The sequence below is a fragment of the Mandrillus leucophaeus genome, unplaced genomic scaffold (genome assembly GCF_000951045.1).
Source record: "Mandrillus leucophaeus isolate KB7577 unplaced genomic scaffold, Mleu.le_1.0 Scaffold49, whole genome shotgun sequence".
Lineage (NCBI taxonomy): Eukaryota > Metazoa > Chordata > Mammalia > Primates > Cercopithecidae > Mandrillus > Mandrillus leucophaeus.
The window spans coordinates 4660422-4671965 of NW_012105253.1; the positions used below are offsets into that span (position 1 = coordinate 4660422).

The 11544-nt window shown below is 45.5% G+C and overlaps 1 protein-coding gene across 1 annotated transcript in view; it reads left to right on the forward strand.

Moving 5' to 3' along the window:
• Positions 1–11544, forward strand: part of CREB3L2 (cAMP responsive element binding protein 3-like 2) — a 138551-nt gene that overhangs the window by 117535 nt on the left and 9472 nt on the right. Inside the window, exons 9-10 of the mRNA XM_011995481.1 lie at positions 10339–10438; positions 10720–10846. Of these exons, the coding sequence (XP_011850871.1) occupies positions 10339–10438; positions 10720–10846 (227 nt within the window). The remainder of the gene's footprint in view (positions 1–10338; positions 10439–10719; positions 10847–11544) is intronic.

Below are 11544 nucleotides of genomic sequence, written 5' to 3' on the forward strand. Positions count from 1 at the left end.
CCAAGGGCCTCTGTGGTACTCAGAGAACACCACGCTAACCAGAATGACTGATGTAAGCATTGGCAATGCCCTAGAGCCAGCCATGGGGAGTTGGTGATTGGGGCGCTGGGCAAGGGAAGACGTCGGGACCCCTTTACTCACATCGCCCTGTGCAGGTGACCGGTGTTTGAGCTGTGTGCAGGGCTGGGCTGGGGAATGCACACCTGTGTGTGTGTTCCTGTTGGTGCTTCTCATATTATCATCCTTCAGAGGCAGCTGGACGGAAGTAGAACAACTTTGATAAGTGAACAGGATCCTGGGTCACCAGAAATGGGGGGTGGAGAGGCCTTGGGGGCCATTGTTTCATGTGGCGTGGCATAGCTTGGCAGGGAAGAGGAGTGGCTGTTTCATCACTGACCAAATGGAAGAAAATGATACCTCTTTACTTTTTTTCCACTCCTATACAATACCCCACAGGGGACTTTCCCATCTACCCAGATGAAAATTTGTGCTCGGATTATGAGTCAATCCTGAGTTAGTTTTTCTTTCTTTTTTTTTTTGTACTGGACTCAGCAGCAGCCACCTAGCCTATTACTGATTTCTAGGTGAAAAGACCTTTTATCTGAGCCATGGAAACTGGAAGAGGACAGGGCTGGGAGAGATGAGGAAGTCCTCTTCATCTTTCTTCGGTTTTTCTCTGTGAGCCTCTGGGAACAGAGCTGAAGCGGTGTGAAAGCACCTTCACACTTCCTTTGCTGAGGTGATCCGCTAATTGCATGCTATCAGGAAATGTGTAAGATGGGAGTGAGATGGTTTCCCAGGGGGCCCTCCTTCCTGTGCTCCATCAAGAAATACATTTTCACTTGCCAGTGTCTGGGCAGTGCCCATGTGTGGCTGCTAGAGAATCCTTCTGGCTTTTCTAAGTGAATGCACCTCTCTAAGCTGCAAGCTCTCTGAATGGCCCCACCCTGATCTCATCCCTGAGAAATCTTGTCATTTTTTCCCACTGGTATAGTTTTCTTCTGCACGAGTGATGCACATACACTGGCCGGCCCATCACTTGTAGGCGTTTGTGGCTCAGTTTGCTCCATTTATTACTTATTTTGTTCTCAGGCTTCTTTAGGGCTGTGAGCTGCAGCCTCTCTCCTTGAGCATGGATTTGTAGAATTGTAGGAGCTTAGACTTGATATACACCTTAGACATCATTGTATTGAACTGCTAATCACTTTATTTTACAGAAGGAGAAACTGAGGCCTGGTGGGGTTAAAGTCATCTAAACATTTAGAGCTAGAAGTGGGTGAGAAGTTGGTCACTTAACTTTTGAACTGGCCCTTACTTTGGTTTCTCTTGCTGCTGTGCCTCTTGCTCCTTCAAGGACCTTGCCCCAGCAAGAGCCAACTTTAGACCTAGACACAAGGGCCCTTGATTTGGACTCAGTGTTCTAGAGGGCCCTGTGCTGGCTGTCCTTTAGCCATGTCCCCCTCCATGGGATGCGTAGTTGGCAGGAACAAAGGGATGCGTCCATCTGGAGTTCTCACCCTAGCCCTCTAGAACTTACCCTACTACCTGGGATCTTGGAATTCCCTGTCCAAAGGTCTTAGCTCATTTCCAGGGCCTATGTGGACTTCTACCCCAAATCTGTTCCCTGAAGGGCAAACCTGGTGACCAGCGGGCACCAATGAAGCCAATGGGGTAGACAGAGACAGCTCTTTGTGAGGGCTGCATATGGAGTTTGAACCAGGGCTGCTGTGTGCATGACATCCTTCACAGTATGTCAGCTCTGGGATTCAATTTAGCCTTATTTGTAGAAGACATGAGATTCCTGGGTCAGAGACAAAGGACTCTATTGCTCAGCAGGCAGTATAAGCATAAGCATATATGTATCAGTTCTCCTTGCCCCCAGGAGCCAGGACAGATCCAGGTGGATGCTGTGCTCTCAGTGGGGATTGTGTCACAGCTAAGGAAGCCTGAGCTTGGAGAATCCACTGCTTTTATAGCAAGCAATCAATAAGCCTGCTTCTTGCCCAGAGAGAGACATTACCTCATCTGTCCAGGTTACCAGCTTCATAACAACCTTGAGAGGTGGCCCATCATAAAAGAGGAGTGAGAGCCTTTCCATCGTGGCATCCCCGGCAGAATGTATAGGAACACAAGAAGACCCAAGAGACTGTCTCTCTCCAATGGAGTGGAGCAGGCTGAGGCCTGGGGTAATTCTGCTTATACTACCACATTTTGGCAAGCAGCCCTGGGAAGTCCAAGAATTCTAGTTCAAACCTGGCCATAGAGGGAGCCGGAAGGAGCAGGTGTTGGGTTGTTTGGCTTGGAGTAAGGCAAGGAGAAACCTTAAAATGTGTGCCATGGGGACTTCATTTGTACACTTTCCTCGGACCTCACAAGTAAGGGACATGCTTGCCTGACATTTATCTCTATTGTTATCAGAAATAAGAATTCTTTAATCTTTCTCTTTGATCTTCCTAGTAGTCTTTCTCTCTAACTCTACTTTTCTTGTTCTTGAAAATCTCTATATGGTTCCTGTTAAAGGTCTTTCCAGCCAAGTTTACTGGGCTTTGACTGGATTCTGGCTCTCCTGGTCTGTTTGTTTAGCCCACACAGCTGTGTCTGTTTGCACTAATTTTGTGTATTTGTTCCCTACACACTATTACGGTTTTCTGTGTGTGGGTTCATCTCTTCTCTCTTAGACTGACAATAACTGGCTGAACCCACCCCCAGCTGCACACAGAGAAGCTATCTGAGGACTGATAAATGACCCAAGTTACTCTACTATACACTTTTACCTTGGTTTTAATTCACTTTTCGTTTCTCCATTATCTCTAACTTCTGGTTGTGCGAAGAGTATGAACTTTCTTTTCACGTGGAAATATTTCAAACTTCAAAGGATTATTGGGCACTAAACTATGTTCCCCAGAGAGATGAGAAAGGAGTTTTAGTGTAATTTAGTGTAAAGTTCCAAATTCCACAGCCTCAGGTTTTGTTCCTCGGCCAGTGTTTGTTCCTGGGTCGGTAGGTAATTTAGCATTTCAGAAATGCCCTCTGCTTCCTGCAAAATCAAGAAGCCTCTTGTAATGTAGCAATTAACACAGGAAGAAAAAGGAGAAAATTTATACCCCCTTTTTTTTCTTTTAGGCCAGAGCCCCATGAACAACCTTCAAAACTTAAGTAAAAGGCCGTAAACATAGGAATTTACTCAAGGTTTAGGAGTTTGAGCTGATATGGTTGTCTTTTGTGTATGATACACTTTAGTATTTAAAAGTCTTTGAGATTGTTCATGATTTTCCTTAAATATCCTTATGAAATGTGTAGAACTTGTAATTATTAACATTGTATCCAGCCACCTCCCTGCCATCCATCTCAGGACTTTGAGGTAGAGGTTTCCGCTGTTGGACACGCCCTCCTCACCTCAGAATCTCCCAGGCACTAACTCTACATGTGACTCAGGCAGGGTAGGAAGGGATTCAGGGGGGATTTTGCCTCAGAAGGACATGGATGCTCACCTCTTCCATCATTAGGCCACCTGATCGTCACTTGAGTTTTGTCTTCTTTTGAGATGGAGTCTCACTCTGTCACTCAGGCTGGAGTGCAGTGGCATCATCTTGGTCCACTGCAACCTCCGCCTTCCGGGTTCAAGCGATTCTTGTTCCTCAGACTCCCAGGTAGCTGGGACTACAGGCACACACCACCACACCTGGCTAATTTTTGTATTTTAGTAGAGATGGGGTTTTGCCATGTTGGCCAGGCTGGTCTCGAATGCCTGACCTCAAGTGATCCGCTCACCTCAGCCTCCCAAAGTGCTGGGATTACAGGCATGAGCCACCATGCCTGGCCAAGTTCTGTGGGTTTTTTTTTGTTTGTTTGTTTTTTTATTGTGCGCTCTAGATAAGTGACACTCAAGCTTTTTGGACTGTACAATTATTTTAGTTTATACAGTGTCAATGGCACACCAGACATACCACACGAACATGTGCGTATACATCATACACCTCACTAATATGAATGCTGCACAAATTGATAGTTCTTTACGGCATACAGTGCCCTCTGATACTGTGTATTCTGTTTGAGTCCATTTCATTAAAAACATATACCAGTCACAACCCAATTGATTTCACAAACTCACGAATGGTTTATGGTTTGGAATTTGGAAGTTACTGCTCTAGGTGCTTCCATAAGGCTGTGAGAAAGTTCCTTCATCTCAGAAGGTGGGTGATATACCCAGGGAATAGTTTACAATATGTGCACCTGCACACACCACTTCCCAGAGAGTTCCATTTCTAAGCTGTGTTACAAGATTTGATGAAAGTATGTCTACAGAGAGGGCCTAAGTTGAAGCTCCGAACACAGGAAATAATTGGGAACCACCACTTTTTATTTTTTCCCCCTGGTCCTGGTTTCTGACTCCAGTGAGAAATTAGGTTCCTGAATGTTCAAAGTCCAACATTCAATACCTGTATGACTGTTCTCATTCTTTCTTTCATAAATAAGGAAACACACACAAAAAGCAAAACTAAACCAAAGACAAAGAAAACACGAGACTGTTGATGCATTTCCCAGTTATTGTAAGATTGTGTCTCCCACTCTTGGATGCTTCTGAATGTTTTGCCCCATTTCCTTTGATGCCTCCCAAGATATAGGGTGATGGTTTATTTTGGGCAAGGCTGGCAGCTGCTTTCGACTGCTCTTTTGCAAGGAACTGCATGAGGATAGCCACTGAGTTTATTTTTACATCTCACCACAGGACAGAATCCACATTTTCAATCAAGTGTTGGACACTCCAATTTAACAAGTTGTGAAAAATCTGTTGGCCCAGATAAACGTATGCTAAGAGTATTCCTTTCTCTAAATTAAGATTTTGTTCCCGGAAGCCCAAGAATTCATTAAGGCCATAATTAGGCACGATCACTGATGATTTAAAATACAATAATAAAGAGGAAGTTTATACTGAGCTTCGTAGGCACCATTGGATCTGTCCTGCGGTTGACTTTTTATAGCTGTAGTTTAAAAATAACTTTTCCATTTCATCTGCTGGCTGCCTTTTCTCCACCCAGCCCTTCACGTAAGTAGGGTGGGGGTTGTCATCCAAGCTCCCATTGCCGCAGGCAATGACATCTGTTTCAGTGACGTCAGAGAAAGTGCCACATCATCTCAAACCAACATATCAGTTATGAGGTCACAGGCTTTCCCATATAAAGGGCTGGCCTCATCTGTCATCAATGAAAAGAGACAGCAAGCACCCTTCAAAGATGTATCTGCTTCAGCAAACCTGGAGTTACCCTGGGAGGGGGCATACTCTCATGATTCCATTAGCTGATGTGGTCAAGGGAATTCATCTGAGTAGCTGCCTAAGCTTAGAACTTAACTTGATTAAAGGCACATATCTGTCGTCCTCTGATTGAAACTCAGGTGTCTTTGCTTTAGAGCCAATCCTCCTGTTTTGATATATATGCATCAGCTTAGCAATTCTAAAGCCATCTCATCAGCTTTTTTGGTGCTTGACAGAGGGACAGGTTTTATATTTTCCATTTTTCCAAGCCCAGGCTTGTCTTCCTGACACCTTAACTAGGCAAGGAGTACCCTTGATTCTTTTATCTATTATCTGCATTTTATCTTTGGTGTACCCAGAGAAAATACCACACAATAGTCATTTGCCTTGATGGGTTCTGTGTCGTTGTTGCTGAAATTTTGTTAGTATGCATCTTCTTGCCATTGGAATGGGTTTTATTGTGGCTCTTCCATCTAAGGCTTAGTCTCTTTTAATAGTAATATTTTCATATTTAATGGTGGACATATCTTCCAGTTGGGCTGGTGTCAATATAATGTCACTGGAGTTAAGAAAAATCTACTTAACTAAGATATGCTTTATTATTAATTTGAGTAGGTTATTGATTAGGGTACCATGCTGTGCCACGTTGGAATGTACACAAGCTATGGGGTCAGATAGGTTTTGGTTGACATCTTAGGTCCTCTACTTATTAGTTACGTGACTTTGAGATGATTATTTAATATTTTAGTGTATGTAGTTCCTGGAACTCAAGTAGTAGGCACTCAGTACTCTGTCATTGTTCATTTTCTTTTTTATGATGAAAAGGAGTGTTTCTGTTGTATGGATGTGTATGAATTTCCCAAACTTTATTGGATCATCGAAGTCTGTTTGGATTTTGGTTGAATCCAAAATCCAACACTGCATGAAATGCCTCAGTGTTGCTGATTGACGGGGCCTTGCGCATGTTGTCATTTCCACCATCAGTTCCGTTTACTTTCTCCAGCACCAGTAGGAGAAGCAATGGCAAACAGTACGTTATTAGTCACTGTTGCGCTTTCCACCAACATTTCGCACTAAAAATGTGTATTTTAAACTACATGTTTGCTCATCTTAAAGAGTTAGATTATAAACTGTTAGAAATCAGGGACTATTAAACAACCATTTTCATTTGCAGTGGATTCAGAATATAATCATCTGGAGTTGGGAAAGGATGTGTCTGAGAATGCCCGTGAATGCCAACCAAAGTGCTGTGCAGTCAGGAAACACCAGCCCTCCCTGCTCTCTCCAGCCCTTCTTAAAAGGTCCTTCTTCCCAACTTGTAGCACTTCACACCTGTAACTGGGAAAAGGGGGATTCCAATTTGAGCCTAAGATACTCTTTCAGGGGGCTTTGGATATATCTGGCCTGCCGCAAGTCTGTTTTCAGGAGGCACTGGGGAGCCTCCTGGGAGACTGTTCTTCCTAGGGGAAGGGGTACCAGGCCCAGAGATCTCAACCAGAAATTGGAAGGCAGGACTGATTCCAAGTATTGGGTGGATTTTTTTTAAAGCTATTCATGCTTTAAGGACCAGGCAAGGGGTAGGGGATGGGTAGGGAGGAAGTATGGGCTGGCCGCAGGTCAATAGGGATTGTTGGTAAAAAATGGAGTGGTCCTTCCCCTTTCAGAACAGCTTAAGACTTTAGAGCAAAAGTAATGTGCTTTGGTACCATCTGGAAAGGTACTGACTGAAGCCTGGATGGAGAAATGTTAACCCACTCATGCCCAGAGCATAGCTAAACTTCAGCACCTTGAGGCCACCAGCTTACGGGCAGCAGGAGTGCCCAGTGGAAAACTGAGGTGCCAGGAAAAGTGGCAGCCATCACTTAAAGAAGGAGCTCTTGAGCAGGCCAGCGGAACAGGAGATCGCTTTTCATAGCTTAGCAGGAAGGAGAGACCCGCTCCTACGATGGAGAGTGGTCAGCAGTAAGAGGACAGGGTTTGTGCCGTGTGGTCTTATCTGTGGGCTTACCTGTAAATTTGCCCAAGGACTTGAAGAGAGATCAGCAGGGAGCACCCAGCGAGGGCTTTGGGGCTGGCATTACAGGTGGTAGACGGTCAAATATATGCTCCGGCCAGTGAAATCTCACTGTGAGAATGAATGCACACTCGGGAAGTGGCTGTGCAGAAGGAAAAGGCAGCTGTGCTGTTGGGTAGAAAGGGAATTTTCTGGGGAAGTCCTGACAGAACAGAGAAAACGCTTCATGAAGAAGGAAAGGTGCTGCATCGTAGAACCATTTAGCTCAAACTTTCTTTAAGTAGAATTTAAAGTAATTATGCTGTTGAGTATTTCTCAGCATTAAGTAAACTTACAAAATGCTTGTAAAGAAAATGGTGCTGGGCGCAAGTGGCTCGTGCCTGTAATTCCAGCTCTTTGGGAGGCAGAGGTGAGAGGATCTTTTGAGCTCAGAAGTTCCAGACGAGCTGGGCAACAAAGTGAGACCTGTCTCTACAAAAAATAAAAAATACAAAAACTTAGCTGGGCATGATGACTCATGCCTGTATTCCCTCCCGGCTACTCAGGAGGCTGAGGCAGGAGGATTGCTAGAGCCCATGAGGTTGAGGCTGCAGTGAGCTGTGATCACTCCGCTGCACTCCAGCCTGTGTGACAGAGCGAGACTTTATCTCCAGAAAAAAAAAAAAAGAAACAAAAATTGTACCTGAATACATTTAAATATAAACCAGGTCTAAACTACATTCAGTCATACTTCTATATAATCAGAAACAAACAAAAATGTACGATTAAGTACAAAAAAAAATCTTCACATTAAATAGAACTTAATTTAGTGATATTAACTCATAGAATGAATGATCTTTTTGTTGCTTAAATTAAAATCACTATACCTGGGGAAAATGTCATGTAAATGGAACCGTATAGGAGTGTTTTTTTTTTTTTTTTTTTTTTTTTTTTTTTGGAGATGGAGTCTCGTACTGTTGCCTGGGCTGGAGTGCAGTGATGCAATCCCAGCTCACTACAGCCTCTGCCTCCTGAGTTCAAGTGATTCTGCCTCAGCTTTCCGACTAACTGGGATTATAGATGCCTGCCATCATGCCCAGCTGATTTTTTGTATTTTTAGTAGAGATGGGGTTTCACTATGTTGGCCAGGCTGGTCTCGAACTCCTGACCTCATGATCTGGCCAACTTCGGCCTCCCAAAGTGCTGGGATTACAAGCGTGAGCCACAGCGCCTGTCCCGCAAAGGCGTTTTGAGTCCAGAAAGCTTCTACTCCGTGTGCTGAGGGTTGCTCCAATTCACCCACTACTACTAGCCATTTGAACTGCTGAAAGCAAAACCATTCTTGTGGCCAACCTGTCCTTGATTTGCTTGAATTGGGAGAACTTGTTTCATTGGTACTAGCTGGGGGCGAAGATGCAAGCCCAGGAAAAATCTGCTTGTCCTTCTAGCACCTGAATGCTATTCGGGGGTAGACTGTGATGAGAAGCAAGTTATCTGTGAAAGCCCACAGTGTTCTGTGAATAAATGATTTGATGATGTTTTCCAATGAACTTATGTGGCTGTCTAACATTGTTACATCACAGCATGCATTTTCTGAAAATCCTTGAGACCCAAGAGAGAGCATCTGCTCATCATATCTTTCCACTTTGCCATATGCACTGGGTTTGGGGGTGGGGGATGAGGGTAAGGAGGAGCTTCAACTCTTTACACCACTCACACGGAACTCATCCCGGGTGCTGTAACTCAGGCGGGTGTGTTGTCAGATCCTTTTCTACGCCTTGCAGTGTTCAGAATTTGCAAAGAATTTTACCATCTGCTCTTTCTGTGTGCTGATGTCACACAGAGCAGAGTATATAAGACTGTTCTTATCCCTCAAACTTTGCCTTTTAAGGAGAGGCACAGTTGTCCAATTTTAGGGATAAAATGTCTCCTTTTTTTTTTTTTTTTTCCCTACTCTTGCTCTCTTGTCTTTTTCCTGAAGAAAGGCTAGAGTCTGTTTCAAAGGATGGTTTTAAAGACCCCTGGCTCTGGGCATGAGGGTCCAGTTGAGCAGGCATCTCTGTTCTTTCATATGTTGGCTTCTTTTCTGACTCTGGAGTTGCTGTGAGCCTTTAAGAACCATAGGCTTGAGCTGCAGGTGGCTGTTTGCCTCTCTGCCCTAAATAGAGCTGTGCTTGTTTTTCCTCTCCTTTCTCTCTCTCTTCCAACCTGCCTCTGAATGCCTCTTACTCTCAGTTGGCATTTCCAATTACAGCCCCCCACCCCTGGCCACTCCTTCTGTTATTCTCTGCTGGTCATTTTGTATTTTTCCTTCTCTTTGCCTTTGTCCCTTTTTTATGTTTTTGTCAATGTTTCTCATCTCTTGGTTAAATGAGTTCTTCTTTTAGTCAACATTTTCTTAGTCTGTTCAGGTTGCTATAACAAAATATCATAAACGAGGTCACTTATAAACAACAGAAATTGATCTCTTACAGTTCTGGAGGCTGGGAAGTCCAAGATAAAAGTGTTGGGGGATTCAGTGTTGGGCGAGGGCCTGCTTTCTGGTTCACAGGAGGCAGCTTCTTGCTGTGTCCTCTCATAGTGGAAGGGAAGCACTCTAGTCTTTTCAGCTCCTTATAAGGGCACAAATCCCATCAATGAGGCCTCCACTTATAACTTAATCATCTCCCAAAGGTGCTGTGTCCTAATACCATCACATAGGGGACTGGGTTTCAGCATAGGGATTTAGGAGAGACACAACCATTCAGACTTCAGCCACCATCCAATCAGAGTGTTCCTTTTCCTTTGTTCTCAATCGCTGAGAAACAAGCCACAGCCTGTCAGGGGTAATGTGGAGGCAGCTACTTCTAACTCAGGGCAGTGCAAGGACAGGACCTTCAAGTGTGAAGGCTGATTCTGAGCCCCAGTGAGCTCTGTGACAACAGTGCTAGAAGGCACTGGTGTTCGTGTCTTCTTCCAGAGGAAACTGTCCCTTGGGGCTCTGTTGAAATGCAGGCATGAAGCCACGGCGACCTTTCTGGGTCACATGGGGAGATCAAAAAGCATCTCTTCTCTGTCAGCCTCCCCTCACGGCTGTTGTTATCATTGGCAGGACTCTCCTTCAGCAACTCCAGAAGCTTCAGACTTTGGTGATGGGCAAGGTTTCTCGAACCTGCAAGTTAGCCGGCACGCAGACTGGCACCTGCCTCATGGTGAGCTTCCCAGCAGGGTGGTGCCGTGACCGCCCCTGGCCTGGCCCCTGTCTCCCCTCTCCCTCTGCTTACCAAGGCCAAGTGCTGTGCAGCAGGAGAAACCACACGGAGGAACTGCACTCCGAGGCTGTTCCTTGGTGAGGCCTTCCGGTGATGTTACCCGTGGGTGCAGTCCACCGGCCTGAAGAGGAGCGTCTGTGTCCCTGGCTCTCCCAGGGTATACAGCTGTGCTGTCCAGGGCCTGGAGTCCGCAGCCCCTCATGTTCTCTCTCTCCCCACAGGTTGTGGTGCTGTGCTTTGCTGTTGCATTCGGCAGCTTCTTTCAAGGCTACGGGCCCTATCCTTCTGCCACCAAGATGGCTCTGCCCAGCCAGCATTCCCTGCAGGAGCCCTACACAGCCTCCGTGGGTAAGACAGCACGTGGCAACTTGGGCAGGGTCTTGTTTTATTTCCCTGGAGCTGGGTTTCTCAGCCTTCCAAAAGGAATCTTCTGTGAAAGTTCAATGTTTAAAAAGTGGTAAAAGTGGAGCTTCTCCCTCAGAAGAAGCAAGTGGGGGTTCCCCTGGGGCCCCTCATCCGCTGGACTGAGGCATCACTGGGAATTTTCTAGAGCTGGACAGAGCACAGTTTGCAAACTACTGTTCTAGACTGTGCTCCCTGATCCATTCTGACATCTAATTTTTGAGTTCTGATAAGGGAGAGGGAAGTAGATGAGGGACAGTCTGTCGCTTTCTGTGACATTTTAAGAGAACTGCTGTGTTTCTGCCTCCACTGAGTGGGATTGTATAAGTAATGTCATGTATATAGTAAGGGCTTGTAAAGTGAAGTTAAAGAATCAGCAAGGTCAGGGCCAGGCGCGGTGGCTCACGCCTGTAATCCCAGCAGTTTGGGAGGCTGAGGCGGGAAGATCATGAGGTCAGGAGATCAAGACCATCCTAGCTAACATGGTGAAACCCTATCTCTATTAAAAAATACTAAAAATTAGCCGGGCATGGTGGTGGGTGCCTGTAGTCCCAGCTACTGGGGAGGCTGAGGCAGGAGAATGGTGTGAACCTGGGAGGTAGAGCTTGCAGTGAGCCAAGATCGCACCACTGCACTCCAGCCTG